At 44.5% G+C, this 20,268-nt stretch overlaps 1 protein-coding gene across 1 annotated transcript in view; it reads right to left on the minus strand.

The window, feature by feature from the left end:
* LOC137321038 (terminal uridylyltransferase 7-like) overlaps nt 1-20,268 on the minus strand; it is a 111,484-nt gene that overhangs the window by 83,003 nt on the left and 8,213 nt on the right. The window contains exons 2-3 of the mRNA XM_067983178.1: nt 16,705-17,245; nt 213-367 (exon numbers count right to left, since the gene is read on the minus strand). Coding sequence (XP_067839279.1) covers nt 213-367; nt 16,705-17,221 — 672 coding nt within the window. The 5' untranslated portion in view covers nt 17,222-17,245. The remainder of the gene's footprint in view (nt 1-212; nt 368-16,704; nt 17,246-20,268) is intronic.

The raw sequence follows: 20,268 nt of genomic DNA on the forward strand, positions 1-20,268 counted from the left end.
GAACAGAGGAAAAGCCATAGATTTCCAAACTCTTTGAAACAATATAAAATCTTGTGACCAAAATAACAATGCCACACATCATGACACTACTTAAAAAACTGGATTAAATTCCCTGCATATACAGAATCTAAATGTTTTAAGCATGCTAAAAAAAAGTGTTATTTGATGAATGTACCAAAATCAGTCTACAAAAGAAAAAAGCTCTACATTACTTTTTTGAGTCTGAAGATAAATTCTCGACGTAGCCTCTCTTCGGCCTGAAATAATCCAAGTCGTTCTTCTTTTGTTAATTTGGATTCATCAATAACAGGTGCACTGAAGTCTTGCATTTGTTCATTTCTTTTCATTTTCTTGGACTTCTTTTGGCCTACAAAAGAAAATATTTAGTTCAGGTCACAGCCACTGCACACACATAATTTAAATAGTTGCAAAAGGGATTCCATTAAACAATCTGAAAAGCTTTCAAAAATCATTTTAAAAAATCACTGCTGTACAGTAATTTAAAAACTGAGCAACCAACAAATACTGATTCTGTTAAATAAAACTCACCCTTTACAAAGCTCCACTTAAAAATACTTCAAAAATAAAAAGTACACATTTAAAAGTAAACAAAAAAAGTCTTATCTATACTTCCCAGTGTGCTGGCGAACATTTATCACTCAACCAACACCTAAAACAGATGATCCTATCAGTTATTTTACTGCTGTTGTGGCAGCTGGCTGTGCACAAAGTGGCTGCTGCTTTTCCTACATTACAACAGTGACTACACTTCAAAAGTACTGCATTGGCTGTGAAACGCTTTGGGACGTCCTGAATTCCTGAAAGGCACTATATAAATGCAAGTCTTTCTTTCCCGTTCTCAATCTGATTTTTAAAATTCCCTCTATTTTAATATTTAAATTTAATATTTAAAAATTGAAGTTCTTGACAAACATGGTGAGGACAAGCACAGAGGCATAAGGAAGGGTAGTCATAAGCAACAATGCAGAATTAGGGATTATCCATGGGGCAGGGGGGAATGATTTTATATACGAGAACAGGTGCATGTTAGTAGTGTGGAATTCCACAATTAAGGCAATTCGCAGCCTGATTTGTGACCGTGACCTGAATGTAATATTACCTAATTGATGCCATCATAAAGTGATACAATAAAATGGGTGGTAAAGCTTCTGGAAAGGGAAACAGCCAAAAGTTGTGGCTCAAGTAGGAATCAATGACACATTAGGATTAGGGTCTTGCAGAGGCAACTTGAGGAGTTAAGATTTTAGAATAGTGCTAGATCTCTAGGGTAGTAGTCTTAGTGCCATGCTCCAAGCCGGTTAGGCAAACAGATTAGATACAGCACGATGGGAAACGAATGGCCCAGATATTGCTGGACCTCACGGGGTGCCCAGTTAGTTAGACTTTTTCCCTCGCCCTTCAGCTTGAAGATTTTTTGCCTTGTAAGTTGCTGGAAGTGCGAGGGCAATGGGGCATCTGGGACCTTAGTGAACGATGGGACCAGTCTGTCTCCTTAACCAATGAGATTTAAGGATTGAGAAAGAAACAGGAATGACAGAGAAGGAAATAGAGTGAATTAGAGTCAAATCAGGTAAAGAAAGAGAAATAAAGAGGGAAAGAAAAATTGGATTAAGAGACACACAAAAATGAGATAGAAAGGAAAAGCAAGAAAAACATTTTTAACATTTAAAATTTAAATCTCGAACAACAATTTACCCCCTGTAAAAATGAGACTCCAGTTTAAATTGTTCCCTTACGGAGAGGTTGAGTGGCTAGGTTGGGGATAGTACTCCAGAAAACTTTGAGGACTAATGCAATTCCTTTAAGGACATACCACAAAATACGCGAGAAAAATATATACCAAGCAGTATTAAGTGCAGACTGTAGAAATGTGACCCAAAATGGATTAGTAACACAATACAGAGATAAGAAAAACAAACCCTACAAAGCATGTAGGGAGAAAGGCAAGAGAAATCTCTGGGTACGATACAGGAACCTTCAAAACAAATATTGAAAAGTCAGTAAGAGGGGGAAATAGGGAACTAGAAATAAGTATAGCTGTAGAATCCAAACCTAAAAGTAATAATTCTTCCAATATTAAAAGAGCAAGAGGATTTCAGAAGAATTTAAATTCCTTAAAGATGCCATTAAGAACAAGAGGATAGCTAAGGAAAAGGTGGGACCTATCAGGGATGATAAGGGTAACTTGTGTGTAGAAGCAGAGGATGTGGGTGGGGTTTTAAATGAATATTTTGTCTCCGTATTCACAAAGGAAAGAGATGATCCGGACATGGTAGTTAAAGAGGAGAGGTGTGAAATATTGGATAAGGTAAACATAACGAGAGAGGAAGTATCAGAGGGACTGGAATCCTTGAAAGTTGATAAGTCACCAGGGCCGGATGGATTGTTTCCTAGGCTATTGAAGGAAGCCAGGGAGGAAATAGTGAGTGCTCTGATGATCATTTTCCAATCCTCACTAGATACAGGGGAGGTACCAGAGGACTGGAAGACTGCAAACGTAATACCATTGTTTTAAAAAGGGTATGAGGGAAAGGCCGAACAATTATAGGCCGGTCAGTCTTACCTCAGTGGTGGACAAACTATTAGAATCAATACTGAGAGATAGGATAAACTGTCACTTGGAAAGGCATGGTTTAATCAAGGATAGTCAGCATGGATTTGTTCAGGGAAGGTCATGCCTTACAAATCTGATTAAATTCTTTGAGGAAGTGACAAGGAGGATTGATGAGGGTAGTGCAGTGGATGTTGTCTACATGGATTTTAGTAAGGCATTTGACAAGGTCCCACATGGCAGACTGGTCAAAGGTAAAAGCCCATGGGATACAGGAAAATGTGGCGAATTGGATCCAAAATTGGCTCAGTAACAGGAAACAAAGGGTAAAAGTCGATGGATGTCTTTGCGAATGGAAATCTGTTTCCAGTGGTGTGCCACAGGGCTCAGTGTTGGGTCCCTTGCTGTTTGTGGTACATATTAATGATTTGGACTTGAATGTAGGGGCATGATTGGCACATTTGCAGACGACACAAAAATTGGCCGTGTAGTTGATAGTGAAGAGGATAGCTGTAGACTCCAAGAAGATATCAATGGGTTGGTGGAGTGGGCGGAAAGTGGCAAATGGAGTTCAACCCAGAGAAGTGTGAGGTAATGCACTTAGGGAGGGCAAACAGTAAAAGGGAACACACAGTAAACGGGAATATATTGAGAGGGGTAGAGGAAACGAGAGACCTTGGAGTGCATGTGCACAGGTCCCTAAGTGGCAGTACAGGTAGATAAGGCTGTGAAGAAGGCATACGGATTGCTCTCTGTTATTAGCCAAGGTATAGAATACAAAAGCAGGGATGTAATGATGGAACTGTATAAAATGCTGGTAAGGCCACAGCTGGAGTGTTGTGCGCAGTTCTGGTCACTACATTACAGGAAGGACGCAGTTGGTCTAGTGAGAGTGCGGGGAAGATTTACAAGAATGTTGCCAGGGTTTGAAAATTTCAACTATGAGGAGAGATTGGATAGGCTGGGGTTGTTTTCCTTGGAGCAGAGGAGGCTGAGGGGTGATTTGATTGAGGGCCTCAGGTAGAGTAAACAGGAAGTACCTGTTTCCCTAGCGGAGTGTTCAAGAACTGGAGGACATAGATTTAAGCAGACTGGTGGAAGGATTAGAGGGGACATGAGGAAAAACTTTTTTACTCAGAGGGTGGTGGGTGTATGGAAATTGCTGCCCAAATTGGTGGTAGAGGCAGGGACCCTCAACTCTTTTAAAAAGTACCTGGACCTGCACCTAAAGTGCTGTAAGCTGCAGGGCTACGGACCAGGTGCTGGAAGATGGGATTAGAACGGGCACCTGGTTGTTTTTCGAGCCGGCGCGGACATGATGGGCCGAATGGCCCCCTTCCATGCTGTATCTTTTCTATGGTTCTATGCAAATGGAGTTCAAACTGAGGATGAAGTAAAAGCAGTTAAAAAAACAGTACAGTCTGATGATGCAGCTGATGAATTGCAGAAGGACCTAGGCAATCTTTGCAAGTAGGCAAAACTATAGAAGATGAAATGCAGAGCAGACACTTATTGCCACATCAGTAAGATAGATGTCTGAGGCAGTCCTACTAAAGCTGTACAGTGTGCCAATCAGTCCACACTTTAAATAAAATGTTCAGCTCTGGTCACCAGGAAACAATCAAGCCCTGCAAGTGGTGCAGAGAAGGGCAACGAGGCTAATCCCTAGCGTCAGAGGACTAAAACTTTTGACTTTTTAAGTCTTGAAAGGAGATGAATGACTGAGATCTTATAGAGGTATACAAGATACTAATTGAATAGAAAAGGTTAATCCTGAGCATTATTTCAAGTTAAACTGTGACTGCAGAATAAGGCGACATAGATAAAAGGCAAGTTCAGGACTGATGAGAAAGCATTTCTTCTCACAGAGAATGAACAATATCCTGAATAGTCTTGTATTCCAGACATCCCACTGCACTGCCAAAAGTGAGGCAGGGCAGGGCTTCCACCCACCCATTTGTGATGGCCCCAACCCTGTGCCTAATCCTGGAGATGGGGTTATTTGCATTACGGAGGCAGATCCCAGTGCCATTTTTGGCATTACTAGGAGCCTGCCCCAAAGGGGCAAAGGGATTTTGGAATAGCGCATTGCCGCTCCACTGGAGGGTCATGGGTCGGTCTGGTCTAAGTCTGGAACCGTACCAATTTGCACATTCAGATGCTCCCTTTTGGTTGTGACGCTCTTCAAACTGTAATTAACCATGCTGTCAGTCTGATTGCAGTTTACCTATGGTATTGTGGGGCCCACTTTCAGCCACTGTACTGCAAGTATGCCTGCTACATGCCAGAGTACTTACTGCTGGCTATACACTGAACGGAACTGGTGGGATGTCAGAGAGAGCCTGGCATCCTCCCATTTCCTCAACAACAACTTGCATTTATATAGTGTCTTTAATGTGATAAAATGCCTCAAGGAACTTCACAGGAGCATTATCAAATAAAATTTGACACTGAGCCACATAAGGAGATATTAGGACAGGTGCAAAAGGTTGGTCAAAGCGGTAGGTTTTAAGGAGCATCTTAAAGGAGGAGAGGAAGAGGGGTTCAGGGAGGGAATTCCAGAGCTTAGGGCCTAGGCAGCTGAATGCACAGCCGCCAATGGTGGAGCGATTAAAATCGGGGGATGTGCAAGAGGCAAGAATTGGAGGAAGTTACAGAGATAGGGAGGGGCGAGGCCATAAATGGATTTGAAAACAAGGATGAGAATTTTAAAATCAAGGCATTCATGGACCAGGAGCTAATGTAGGTCAATAAGCACAGGGGTGATGGGTTAACGGGACTTAATGCGAGTTAGGATATGGGCAGTTTTGGATGAGCTCAAGTTTATGGAGGGTGGAAGATGGGAGGCCAGCCAGGAGAGCATTGGACTAGCCAAATCTAGAGGTAACAATGCCATTGACGAAGGTTTCAGCAGCAGATGAGCTGAGGCAGGGGCTGAGACGGGCGACGTTACGGAGGTGGAAGTAGGCGGTCTTGGTGATGGAGTGGATATGTGGTCGGAAGCTCCGCTTAGGGTCAAATAGGACGGCACAGTTGCGAACTGTCTGGCTCAGCCTCACAGCAGCCAGGGAGAGGGATGGAGTTGGTGGCCAGGGAATGGAGTTTATGACTTTGATAAGGGCCATTTCAGTGCTGCAGCAGGGGCGGTAATTTTATTGGAGGGATTCAAACATGGAGTTGCGGGAAGGATAGGCACGGATTTGAGAGGCAACAACATGTTCAAGGACTTTGGAAAGGAAAGGGAGGTTGGAGATGGGGCAGTAGTTTGCAAGGAAAAAGGGGTCAGGAGTGGGTTTTTTGAGGAAGGGGGTGATGACAGCAGATTTGAAGGGGAGGGGGACCAGTTAACAATATCAACTAACATGAGGGCCAGGAAGGGAAGTTGAGTGGTCAGCAGTTTGGTGGGAATAGGGACATGGGAGCAGGAGGTGGGGCTCATGGTTGAGATGAGCTTGGAGAGGGCATGAGGAGGGGTTAGGAAAGAAACGAGAGAAAGGTGCGAGTTCAGGGCTAGGGCGGGGGGAACTGTAGGGGAAGTTCGCTTGGTGGGCTAGGGGAAGGGAGGGAAGCGGCAGAGGCAGCTGAATGGATGTTCTCAATCTTAGAGAGAAAGAAGTCCATGAGCTCCTTGCACTTATTGGAGGTGAAGGTGGAGAAAGCAGGGGAGAGGGGATTAAGAAGACGGTTTGTAGTGGAGAAGATTCCAGGATAATCCTGGAATAGTGAGCAGTTTTGGCAGAGGACAGCAGGACCCAATAGTGCTTTAAGTAGTCCAGCCAGAATGGCTAAACCATAAACGTTCAAGTCTGCATCCCTTGGACTTAAGGGAGCGGAGATGAAGGCCGTACCAGAGGGAACAACCAGGGTGAGAGACAGTAATGGTTTTAATTGGTACAAGGGCATCAAGGTGAAGGTGAGGGTCTGATTGAGCAGATTGGTAGCTGCAGAAATGTCGTGGTGAATTGAGGGCCAAAGGCTAGACAGTTGGGAATTTGAAAGTGCCGTTGTATATGACTTGGGGGTAAGTTTTTTCCAGGGGCGAACACAGAAGTTGGGGTTGGGAGTGGGAAGGGGGATGTGGGTGGAGAGAGGTATAAGGAACTGATCAGAGGTGGCCTTATCCATGATTGACACGATGGAAATAGAGAGAGCCCATGTGAGATGGCAGGGTCAAAGGAGTGGCCATGATTGTGGTATGGGGAGTTCATATGGAGGGAGAGATTAAGGGAGGATAGGAGGGCAGTGAACTGAGGAGAGCATGATGTGTTGAGTTGGAGGTTGAAATCACCAAGGATGAGGAGTCACTCGGTGCAGGAGGAAAGCAGTGAAGGTATCTCGGTAAGAAATTTGGCATGGTACTTGGATGGGCATTAAAGAAAGAGGATTTTAAAGGAGAGGTGAGATGGGTGGAACAAGGTGAGATGCTCAAAGGGACAGACCAAGGTATGATTTGGTGCTAAGGGCCACAACACAACAATTAAATAAATAAAATAGTTATGACAGGGCAGGAGATGTGTTGCAGCTGCAATACGTGGGAGCTACTGGACAGTTTTGCAAGTACAGCTCGAGGAACTTCGGCTCCGAGTTGAGGAGGTGGAATCCGAGCTGCAGACATTTCGATGCATCAGGGAGGGAGTAAGTTACCTGGACACTTTGATCCAGGAGGCAGTCACGCCCCTTAGACTAAATACTGTAGAATGGCATGTGGTCAGGGACAGGACGGTGCGACTGCGAGTGAGGCAGGTACGGGGATCCAGGAGGTAGCATTGCAGGAGCCTCAGCCTCTGCACTTGTCCAATAGATACAAGGTTCTTGCAGCCCTTGTGGATGAGTGCAGGGACTGCAGGGAGGATGAGCAAACTGGCCACAGCACCGTGGTTCAGGGGGCCATTCAAGTGGGGGGAGTAAGGAGGAATGTGGTTGTAGTAGGCGACAGTATAGTTAGAGGGATAGACACTGTTCTCTGCAGCCAAGAGCGAGAGTCCCGAAGGCTGTGTTGCCTACCCAGCGCCAGGGTTAAGGCCATCTCCTCAGGGCTGGAGAGAAACTTGGAGTGGGAGGGGGAGGATCCAGTTGTCGTGGTCCACGTAGGTAGGCCCAAGAGTTTCTGCTGAGGGAGTTTGAGCAGCTAGGGACTAAATTAAAAAGCAGAACCACAAAGGTGATAACCTCCGGATTATTACCTGAGCCACGAGCAAATTGGCACAGAGTAAATCAGATCAGAGATGAATGCATGGCTCAAAGATTGGTGTTGGAGAAGTGGGTTTTGATTCAGTACTGGGGAAAGAGGGAGCTGTTCCGTTGAGATGGGCTTCACCTGAACCATGCTGGGACCAGTGTTCTGGCAAACCGAATAACTAGGGCGGTAGAGAAGGCTTTAAACTAAATGTGGGGGGGGGGGGGGGGGGGGGGCTCAGTTTAGATTGATAAAGAGAAAAGACAAGGAAGTAGTACAGGAAAGTGATGGGGGTAATGATAAACAGAGTGTACAAACATAAGAGTGCACTAGCAAATGTGGCTGGGGTAGGAAAGAATGGTAAAAAGACAAAATTAAAGGTTCTTTATCTGAATGCATGCAGCATTCGTAATAAGATAGATGAATTGACGGCACAAATCGAAACAAATGGGTATGATCTCGTAGCCATTACAGAGACGTGGTTGCAAGGTGACCAAGGTTGGGAGCTAAATATTCAGGGTCATTTAACATTTCGGAAGGATAGGAAAAAAGGTAAAGGTGGTAGGGTAGCTCTGTTAGTAAGGGATGAAATTGGTATAATGGCAAGAAATGATCTTGGCTCAGAAGATCAAGATGTCGAATCAATTTGGGTGGAGGTTTTCATACTTGCTGTTTCTTCAGCAAGGGAAAGAAATCACTGGTGGGAGTAGTATATAGGCCCCCTAACAGTAGCTACACTGTAGGGCAAAATATAAATCAGGAAATAAGGAGGGCTTGTAAAAAAGGTAATGCAATAATCATGGGCGATTTTAACTTTCACATAGATTGGACAAATCAAATTGGCAAAAATAGCCGAGGAGGAGTTCAGAGAGTGTATTAGGGACTGTTTCTTAGACCAATACATCGGGGAAACAACCAGGGAACAGGCCATTTTGGACCTGGTAATGGGTAATGAAACGATCATTAATTAATTAATGATCTCAAAGTAAAGGATCCCTTGGGAAGCAGTGATCATAACATGATAGAATTTCACATCCAGTTTGAGAGCAAGGATCTTGGGTCTGAAACTACTGTATTAAACTTAAATAAGGGCAATTATAAAATAATGAGGGCGGAATTGGCTAAAGTGGACTGGGTAAACAGATTAGATGGTATGATGGTGGATAAGCAGTAGCAAACATTTAAAAAGATATTTTATGACTCGCAACAAAAATATATCCGTGAGGAGGAAAGTTTCCACAAAAAGGGTGAACTAACCATGGCTAACTAAGGAAGTCAAGGATGGTATCAGGTTAAAAGAAAAAGCATACAACATGGCAAGGATTACTGGTAAGCCCGAAGATTGGGAAAACTTTAAAAACCAGCAAAGAATGACTAAAAGAATAATAGAGGGAGAAAATAAATTATGAGAGTAAACTAGCAAGAAATATAAAAACTGACAGTAAAAGCTTCTACAAGTATATAAAAAGGAAGAGGGTAGCTAAAGTAAACATTGGTCCGTTGGAGGATGAGACTGGGGAAATAATAATGGAAAACAAAGAAATGGCAGAGGAATTGAACAGATATTTTGTATCTATCTTCACAGTAGAAGACACTAATAACATACCAATAATAGTAGAATATCAAGCAGCAAATGGGAGGGAGGAACTAAAAACAAATCACTATCACTAGAGAAAAAGTACTAGGTAAACTAATGGGTCTAAAGGCTGACAAGACCCCTGGACCTGATGGCTTGCATCAGAGGGTCTTAAAGGAAGTGGCTACAGAGGTAGTGGATGCATTGGTTGTAATCTTCCAGAATTCACTAGATTCTGGAAAGGTCCCAGCGGATTGGAAAACCGCAAAAGTATCACCCCTATTCAAGAAGGGAGAGAGACAGAAAGCAGGTAACTATAGACCAGTCAGCCTAACATCTGTTATTGGGAAAATGCTAGAATCCATTATTAAGGAAGTAGTAGCAGGACATTTGGAGACTCATATTACAATCAAGGAGAGTCAACATGGTTTTATGAAGGGGAAATCATGTCTAACAAATCTATTAGAGTTCTTTGAGGAAGTAACGGGCAGGGTGGATAAAGGGGAACCAATGGATGCAGTATATTTGGATTTCAAAAGGCATTCGATAAGGTGCCACATAAAAGATTACTGCACAAGAGCTCATGGTCTTGGGGGTAATATACTGGCATGGATAGAGGATTGGCTAACTAACAGAAAACAAAGATGTGGAGATGCCGGTGATGGACTGGGGTTGACAATTGTAAACAATTTTACAACACCAAGTTATAGTCCAACGATTTTTATTTGAAATCTACAAGCTTTCGGAGGCTTCCTCCTTCCTCAGGTAAATGTCAAGAGCTCCTTGAAGCCTACGCATTTATACATATAGAACAATACATGGTGTTTACAGACTGCCCCTGCAACTGCCCGTTGCCAAGGCAATCACCGTGTTCAGACAGAGAGGTGTCACCTGCAGAACCCCCGAATACACATTCAACAAAAAAACAAACAGGAAAAAAAAGAGAGAGGCAAAAACATCCGGAAGGCAGAGAAAGCCAGCAAATGACCCATTATATTAAAAACAGATAGCTTTTGTTCGCTGGTGGGGTAACGTGTAGCGTGACATGAACCCAAGATCCCGGTTGAGGCCGTCCTCATGGGTGCGGAACTTGGCTATCAATTTCTGCTCGACGATTTTGCGTTGTCGTGTGTCTCGAAGGCCGCCTTGGAGAACGCTTACCCGAAGATCGGTGGCTGAATGTCCCTGACTGCTGAAGTGTTCCCCGACTGGGAGGGAACCCTCCTGTCTGGCGATTGTTGCGCGGTGTCCGTTCATCCGTTGTCGCAGTGTCTGCATGGTCTCGCCAATGTACCATGCTCCGGGGCATCCTTTTCTGCAGCGTATGAGGTAGACAACGTTGGCCGAGTCACAGGAGTATGAACCATGCACCTGGTGGGTGCATGGTTCATACTCCATCAGCCATGGGGACCAAATTTGCACCCCAATACGCCAACATTTTCATGCACAAGTTCGAGCAGGACTTCTTCACTGCACAGGACCTCCAACCAACGCTATATCGACGACATTTTCTTTCTATGGACCCACGGCGAAGAATCACTAAAGAGACTACACGATAACATCAACAAGTTCCATCCCACCATCAAGCTCACCATGGACTACTCCTCAGAATCAGTTTCTTTCTTGGACACACGAATCTCCATCAAAGACGGGCACCTCAGCACCTCACTACCGCAAGCCCACGGACAACCTCACGATGCTCCACTTTTCCAGCTTCCACCCTAACCACGTCAAAGAGGCCATCCCCTATGGACAGGCCCTGCGAATACACAGGGTCTGCTCAGACGAGGAGGAACGGGATGGACACCTACAGACTCTGAAAGACGCCCTGGTAAGAACGGGATATGACGCTCGACTCATCGATCGACAGTTCCGACGGGCCACAGCGAAAAATCGCATAGACCTCCTCAGAAGACTAACACGGGACGCAACCAGAGTACCCTTTGTCGTCCAGTACTTCCCCGGAGCGGAGAAACTACGCCATGTTCTCCGCAGCCTTCAACATGTCATCGATGACGACGAACACCTCGCTATGGCCTTCCCCACGCCTCCACTACTCGCCTTTAAACAGCCACCCAACCTCAAACAGACTATCATTCGCAGCAAATTACCCAGCTTTCAGGAGAACAGCGTCCACGACACCACACAGCCCTGCCACGGTAACCGCTGCAAGACATGCCAGATCATCGACACAGATACCACCATCACACGAGAGGACACCACCCACCAGGTGCATGGTTCATACTCCTGTGACTCGGTCAACGTTGTCTACCTCATACGCTGCAGAAAAGGATGCCCCGGAGCATGGTACATTGGCGAGACCATGCAGACACTGCGACAACGGATGAACGGACACCGCGCAACAATCGCCAGACAGGAGGGTTCCCTCCCAGTCGGGGAACACTTCAGCAGTCAGGGACATTCAGCCACCGATCTTCGGGTAAGCGTTCTCCAAGGCGGCCTTCGAGACACACGACAACGCAAAATCGTCGAGCAGAAATTGATAGCCAAGTTCCGCACCCATGTGGACGGCCTCAACCGGGATCTTGGGTTCATGTCACGCTACACGTTACCCCACCAGCGAACAAAAGCTATCTGTTTTTAATATAATGGGTCATTTGCTGGCTTTCTCTGCCTTCCGGATGTTTTTGCCTCTCTCTGTTTTTTTTCCTGTTTGTTTTTTTGTTGAATGTGTATTCGGGGGTTCTGTAGGTGACACCTCTCTGTCTGAACACGGTGATTGCCTTGGCAACGGGCAGTTGCAGGGGCAGTCTGTAAACACCATGTACTGTTCTATATGTATAAATGCGTAGGCTTCAAGGAGCTCTTGACATTTACCTGAGGAAGGAGGAAGCCTCCGAAAGCTTGTAGATTTCAAATAAAAATCGTTGGACTATAACTTGGTGTTGTAAAATTGTTTACAATAGAAAACAAAGAGTCAGGATAAAAGTGTCATTTTCAAAATGGCAATCTGTAACTAGTGGGATGCCGCAGGAATCAGTGCTGGGGCCTCAACTATTTACAATATATATCAATGACTTGGATGAAGGAACAGAGTGTCTTGTGGCCAAATTTGCTGATGATACAAAGATAGGTGGAAAAGCAAGTTGCGATGAGGACACAAAGGGTCTGTAAAGGGATATTGACAGGTTAAGTAAATGGGCAAAAATTTGGCAGATGGAATATAATGTGGGAAAATGTGAAGTCATCCACTTTGGGAGGAAAAATAAAAAAAGCAAAATATTACTTGAATGGAGAAATACTACAAAATGCTATGGTACAGAGGGATCTGGGTGTCCTTGTCTGTGGAACACAAAAAGTCAACATACAGGTGCAATAGGTAATCCAAAGGCAATTGGAATATTGGCCTTTATTTCTAGGGGGATGGAGTATAAAAGCAGGGAAGTCATGCTACAGCTGTACAGGGTGCTGGTGAGACCACACCTGAAGTACTGTGTACATTTCTGGTGCCCTTATTTAAGGAAGGGCATACTTGCATTGGAGGCAGTTCAGAGAAGGCTCACTAGGTTGATTCCGGGTATGGAAGGGTTGTCTTATGAGGAAAGATTGAACAGGTTGGGTCTATACTCATTGGAGTTTAGAAGAATGAGAGGAGATCTTATTCAAACATACAAGATTCTGAGGGGACTCGATAGGGTAGATGCTGAGAGGATGTTACCCCTCATGAGGGAATCTAAAACTAGGGGACACAGTCTCAGAATAAGGGGTCGCCCGTTTAAGACGGAAATAAGGAGGAATTTCTTCTCCCAGAGGGTGGTGAATCCTTGGAATTCTTTACCCCAAAAAGCTGTGGAGGCTGAGTCATTGAATACATTCAAGGCTGAGTTAGACAAATTTTTGATCAGCAAGGAAGTCAAAGGATATGGGGAAAGGGCGGGAAAGTGGAGTTGAGGACACCGCCACCGCAGCTGTCTGGACGGGGCAAGTGGTGGAAGATATAGACAGGTGGGGAGGCTTCAATAAGGGGGAAGGTTTCTGTCATGGCCGTGATATCGATGCAATCAACCACAATAAGCTCATGGTTGGCATTGGCCTTGTTCACAAGTGAATGGAGATGCGGAGAGGGGCAGTGTTAGCTGATCCGCTGGCAGAGTCCACAGGGTCAGCGCTGGGAGGGGTGAGTGGGACAGGAAGGAGAGTGGCAAGATTAGCCCCCAGTGGGTGCGCTGGGTGGGAGGGTCGGTGAGAGTAGAATGGGGCAGTTGGGATTGCTGCTCGTAAGGAGGCAGCAATGAGTGCCTCGATTGGCCCTTCAGTGGAATACCAAGAGAGGCAAAGAGGAAGGCTGTAGGCTTATCTAAGAGGAAGTCAAGCCTGGGACGGCGGCAGGAAAGTAGGAAGGTTGAGGAGTGCTTAAGGTTTAGGGAAGGGATTTGGTGGGGGTGGGGGTGGGGGGGGGTGCAGAGTACCCGAGGGGGAAGAAATGAAAGGAGGCATTACAGGAGAGAAGGGCCTAGGAGGGGTAAAGAAAAAAGATGAAAAAAGGGGAATTTGAAGCGATGGGCTCAGGGCTTGGGCGACAGCCAAATGCACACGCAAATGGACACAGGGAAACTCAAGTTACATAGGCGTGGTTACAAAGCAAGATTGGGATAGATATGTCCTTGTAAACAGGGAATAGAGAGTAGACAATAAGAGGGACTCCAAAGTTAATGTCAGAGGTCCCATAGTGGGATAAAGTTGAGGTAGTCAGTTGGGAGTCAGCTTGGAGCATCAATAAACTGATGTCCAAGTTCGGAGGCATACATGGAGGGTGAGTGAGCCCAGAAGCTATTTGAAGGGTACATAGTATCAGAGGATGCACTGGTGTAGATATTTCTGTGGGAATGAAGAGCCAGGGAGTGTGCAGAAGCAATCATGGGGCAGAAAAATGGTGGCCAAGTTGGAAGTCACTATAAGATCCAAAAGCGGCGGAGAAATGGACTACGGTCAAGGAGCAGTGGTACCTAAGCTTTTGACCTTTATGGGCCACAAAGGTGCATACCACGGAGCCTTCGGGCCACTTGTAAAGTTTAAATCCACGTTTCCATTCATTTGTACATGTACCATGTTGCTGATACTAACAGATTTTGGAGTTTTAGTTTAAGATTTGTTCAATGAGGTAACAGCACTAAAAACATCCCTTTCGAATATATGAAATTACCATATGGCTCTTGGTCATCAGATTATCTTGATATAACACTTATTGAAAAAGTGTACAAAATTCAACACATCCCAACACTTAGTTAAGAAATATTTTTTCAAACACCAACACTGCTCACAATTTTATTTGTGCAAGTGTTTTTTTTTAAAATTCATTCATGGGACGTAGGTGTCGCTGGCAAGGCCAGCATTTATTGCCCATCCCTAATTGCCCTTGAGAAGGTGGTGGTGAGCCGCCTTCTTGAACCGCTGCAGTCCATGTGGTGAAGGTTCTCCCACAGTGCTGTTAGGTAGGGAGTTCCAGGATTTTAACCCAGCGACGATGAAGGAACGGCGATATATTTCCAAGTCAAGATGGTGTGTGACTTGGAGGGGAACGTGCAGGTGGTGTTGTTCCCATGTGCCTGCTGCCCATGGCCTTCTAGGTGGTAGAGGTCACGGGTTTGGGAGGTGCTGTCGAAGAAGCCTTGGTGAGTTGCTGCAGTGCATCCTGTGGATGGTACACACTGCAGCCACAGTGCGCCGGTGGTGAAGGGAGTGAATGTTTAGGGTGGTGGATGGGGTGCCAATCAAGCAGGCTGCTTTATCCTGGATGGTGTCGAGCTTCTTGAGTGTTGTTGGAGCTGCACTCATCCAGGCAAGTGGAGAGTATTCCATCACACTCCTCACTTGTGCCTTGTAAATGGTGGAAAGGCTTTAAGGAGTCAGGAGGTGAGTCACTCGCTGCAGAATACCCAGCCTCTGATCTCCTCTTGTAGCCAAAGTATTTATGTGGCTAGTCCAGTTAAGTTTCTGGTCAGTGGTGACCCCCAGGATGTTGATGGTGGGGGATTCGGCGATGGTAATGCCGTTGAATGTCAAGGGGAGGTGGTTAGACTCTCGCTTGTTGGAGATGGTCATTGCCTGGCACTTGTCTGGCGCAAATGTTACTTGCCGCTTATGAGCCCAAGCCTGGATGTTGTCCAGGTCTTGCTGCATGCTGGCACTGACTGCTTTATCTGAGGAGTTGCAAATGGAACTGAACACTGTGCAATCATCAGCGAACATCCCCATTTCTGACCTTATGATGGAGGGAAGGTCATTGATGAAGCAGCTGAAGATGGTTGGGCCTAGGACACTGCCCTGAGGAACTCCTGCAGCAATGTCCTGCGGCTGAGTTGATTGGCCTCCAACAATCACTACCATCTTCCTTTGTGCTGGGTATGACTCCAGCCACTGGAGAGTTTTCCCCGGTTCCCATTGACTTCAATTTTACTAGTGCTCCTTGGTGCCACACTCGGTCAAATGCTGCCTTGATGTCAAGGGCAGTCACTCTCACCTCACCTCTAGAATTCAGCTCTTTTGTCCATGTTGGGACCAAGGCTGTAATGAGGTCTGGAGCCGAGTGGTCCTGGCAGAACCCAAACTGAGCATAGGTGAGCAGGTTATTGGTGAGTAAGTGCCGCTTGATAGCGCTGTCGACGACACCTTCCATCACTTTGCTGATGATGTGGAGATGCCGGTAATGGACTGGGGTTGACAGGCATCGTTGCAACAGCCTCAGTACTCAACACCAACAACAGCCAATCTCCAGACGCAGTTGGAAAGATTATCTGTAATCACCAGGTATTGTTCTCTGATTATAAATGCGGTAACCTTCCATGGAATCCCACACTCGCTCACCTGACGAAGGAGAAAGCCTCCGAAAGCTTGTGATTTTCAACTAAAACAGTTGGACTATAACCTGGTGTTGTAAGATTCCTTACACTTTGCTGATGATTGAGAGTAGACTGATGGGGCGTTAATTGGGCCTGATTGGATTTGTCCTGCTTTTTGTGGACAGGACATACCTGGGCAATTTTCCACATTGTCGGGTAGATGCCAGTGTTGCAGCTGTACTAGAACAGTTTGGCTAGAGGCGCGGCTCGTTCTGGAGCACAAGACTTCAGCACTACAGCCGGGATGTTGTCGGAGCCCATAGCCTTTGTTGTATCCTTTGCTAACACTTGACAGTGCCAAGCATGTAGCACTTTTGGGCTTGGGCAAGTTGCTAAATTTTTGGTAACCTCTTGACTAGTGGTATTCAATGGGCCTTCAAAGGAAAGATTAAATTCTTGTATGGTAATCAAATTCTGGTAACCTGTGCTTACTAAACATAACTTGAGAAGGATGAGTAACTGGATACTAACTGGAAAGGAGGAAATAATTAATATAAAATGATTTTAAAAAGCAACATACCTTCTGTTTGCTTTCCAAACATTTCTTCATTTACATATTCCTTATGAAGCTGTCTTCTAGCATTCCTGACTTTATCACCAATAGTTTGAGTCTTACTGTTCCATTCTGTTTTATTGTACTCAAGGTCCTTTATTGGCGATTTATACTTTAACTCAAAAGTATTGTCTCTCCATTTCCTCTCCGTGTTCTGAACTGGAGAACCCTGCTGCTCACCAGATATCCACTTTCTACCTTTTTCTTTGCGACCATCATTGGACCGTGTCCCTGTGCTGTAACCTGCTCTTATGACTGTGCTTGGGCTACTCGTGATGACTTGAGCGCCCTTCCTTGGACTAGTACCATAGTTCTCTTGCACTTCCTTTTGTTTTTGGGTTTCTGTTCTTTTATTAAAACCTTTTGAGTAGTTTCCAGGTGCAAAATGATTTTCTTGGTACAGAGTATTCCTCCAAGAGTTAGTTTCTTCCTTGCCGATGACCACCTCTTTGCTCCTTCTGGGAAAACTAGGCCTTTCCTCCATTTCAGCTCATTAAAATGCAAGAGCCTGTAATTTGAGAACGAATAAGAAAAAAAGTTAATTTTGATTTTTCTGTAAAATAAATCTTTTTAAAATTTTCTTTCCCCACCCCACTGATTTCTCCTGCAATACAAGTTCACAAGCACTGATCGCCTTTTGGTAACTCGTCCAAATGGCCATTCTTTATGTGTGAGCCTGTACAGTGACTTGTCGGCAGTTTAATTGACCATGGAGATTATCACAGCTGAGCCCAATTCTTTGTTCACCCAATGCCCACACGTGCTCTTTCCAGTAGGAGTCACTGGAGAGCAATCAGGAGCGGAAATCTTGGCTGAGTTTCTTCAAACCCCCCGGCCAGAGCGCTGAGACAAATTGTAGAACAAACCTTTTTCAATCATATAAATTTTATCAGCACAAGACATTTGCACTTAATAATTAGGGAAATAGTGAAATCAGCTAACTTGTTGCAATATACTGGGAACATATGAAAAGGAGTAGGCCATTCAGCCCCAGAAGTCTGTTCCACCATTCAATTAGATCATGTCTGATCTGTATCTTAACTCCATCTACCCACCTTGGTTCCATACCCTTAATACCCTTGCCTAACAAAAATCTATCAATCTTAGTTTTGAAATTTTCAACTGACCTAGCTTCAACAGCTTTCTGGGGGAAGAGTTCCAGATTTCCACTACCCTTTTTGTGCTTCTTGACATCACTCCCAAATAGCCTAGCTCTAATTTTAAGGTTATGTCCCCTTGTTCTGGACTCCCCCACCAGAGGAAATAGTTCCTCTCTATCTAGCCTATGAAATCCTTTAATTACCTCAATTAGATCACCCCTTATTCTTCTATACAGAAGGGAATACAAGCCTAGTCTATGCAACCTGTCCTCATAATTTAACCCTTTTAGCCCCAGTATCATTCTGATGAATCTGAGCTGCACCCCCTCCAAGGCCAATATATCCTATATCTGGGGTGCAGTGACCAGAACTAAATGCAGTACTCCAGACGGGGTCTAAACAAAGCTCTGTACAGCTGTAGCATAACCTCCACCCCTTTACATTCCAGCTCTCATGAGATAAAGGCCTAGCCTTTTTAATTATTGTTTGTACCTGTCCACTAGCTTTCAGTGATTTCTGTACTTGGACCCCTAAATCTCTCTGCTTATCCACAGTTCCTAGATTCTCACCATTTAGAAAATACTCTGATCTATCTTTCAGTATGGAGTCAAAAGTTGAATTGAGCTACAAGTGTGTTGAATAGGAAGGTCCTATCAGTATTAAGTTTGAAGTAAGCTATGAGTTGGTAACATTTTACTTACATCAAGAATGTACTTACTGTACAGCATATTGTGTATCCATCTAAGTGGATTTCACTGCACAAACTTTTACTTGAGAGCAGGAGTCAACATCAGGACTTTTTTTTAAAAATTAGAAAAAGTGAATTTTCACTTTAATACGCAGAAATTGGGGGCATCACTTTATTTTTTTCTGTTCTTCTAATTAGAAGGTAGGTATCAAAAAGCACCAAAAACTAATACTACAATATGATCAAAAAGACTACCCAAATTTTGACTCATTACCTGTGTTCTCAGTTGGAAAATGTATTTTGCTTTGGCCACATACTATTATGTACTCTCAAATCATTCATTCCTAGAACCATCCCTGACGATTTAGCATCCAAGATTGGGTTACAGAAGGACATTTTAGTTAGCTAGCTACGATGGACTTCTTTTAGGAGGCAGTTCAAAAAAAGGCAAAGCTAGAGTCACTTACATCCATTGTTGTACAAATAAAAATAAAACTTTTACTGTACAACACTGGCAGAACATAATAGATTTGATCAACAAATTAGTTAAAATAAAATAGGTCCAAAGCTTAAACAACAAACTGACTGTTTCTGAATTTTGCCAAATTCAACAGCCTTCTATTCTTCCAGGTTTATGAAAACATTGTTACAATGAGGTATTCAACTGCAATTTTTAAAAAAATGAACAAAGTTGGTATAATAACCTACTCTGAATATTCCCCATAGCTTTTATTGTCATTTACTCCAGCTATCAATTCTACCAACCAATTTACCTCTGGACTCACAAGCGATTGGTAATAATTTTCCAAAATTCTCTGGACTCGGCAAAGGTCCCGGCAGATTGGAAAACTGCTAATGTAACACCCTTATTTAAAAAGGGTAGTAGGCAGAAGGCTGGAAATTATAGACCAGTTAGCCTAACATCTGTGGTGGGTAAAATTTTGGAGTCTATTATTAAGGAGACAGTAGCAGAACATTTGGATAAACATAATTTAATAGGACAAAGTCAGCATGGCTTTACGAAGGGGAAGTCATGTCTGACAAATTTGCTTGAGTTCTTTGAGGATATAACGTACAGAGTGGATAAAGGGGAACCAGTGGACGTAGTGTATTTAGACTTCCGGAAGGCTGGGTCAAAATCCTGGAACTCCCTTCCTAACAGCACTGTGGGAGAACCGTCACCACACGGACTGCAGCGGTTCAAGGCGGCGGCTCACCACCACCTTCTCGAGGGCAATTAGGGATGGGCAATAAATGCCGGCCTTGCCAGCGACGCCCACATCCCGTGAACGAATAAAAAAAAAATTCGACAAGGTGCCACATAAAAGATTATTGCTCAAGATAAAGAATCACTGGATTGGGGGTAATATTCTGGCATGGGTGGAGGATTGGTTATCTAACAGGAAGCAGAGAGTTGGGATAAATGGTTCATTCTCGGACTGGCAACCAGCAGCCAGTGGTGTTCCGCAGGGTTCGGTGCTGGGTCCCCAACTCTTTACAATCTATATTAACGATTTGGAGGAGGGGACCGAGTGTAACATATCAAAGTTTGCAGATGATACAAAGATGGGAGGGAAAGTAGAGAGTGAGGAGGACATAAAAAACCTACAAGGGGATATAGACAGGCTGGGTGAGTGGGCGGAGATTTGGCAGATGCAATACAAATTGGAAAATGTGAGGTTATGCACTTTGGCAGGAAAAATCAGAGAGCAAGTTATTATCTTAATGGTGAGAAACTGGAAA

This window comes from Heptranchias perlo, chromosome 4, assembly GCF_035084215.1.
Source record: "Heptranchias perlo isolate sHepPer1 chromosome 4, sHepPer1.hap1, whole genome shotgun sequence".
In the NCBI taxonomy this organism is placed as follows: Eukaryota; Metazoa; Chordata; class Chondrichthyes; order Hexanchiformes; family Hexanchidae; genus Heptranchias; species Heptranchias perlo.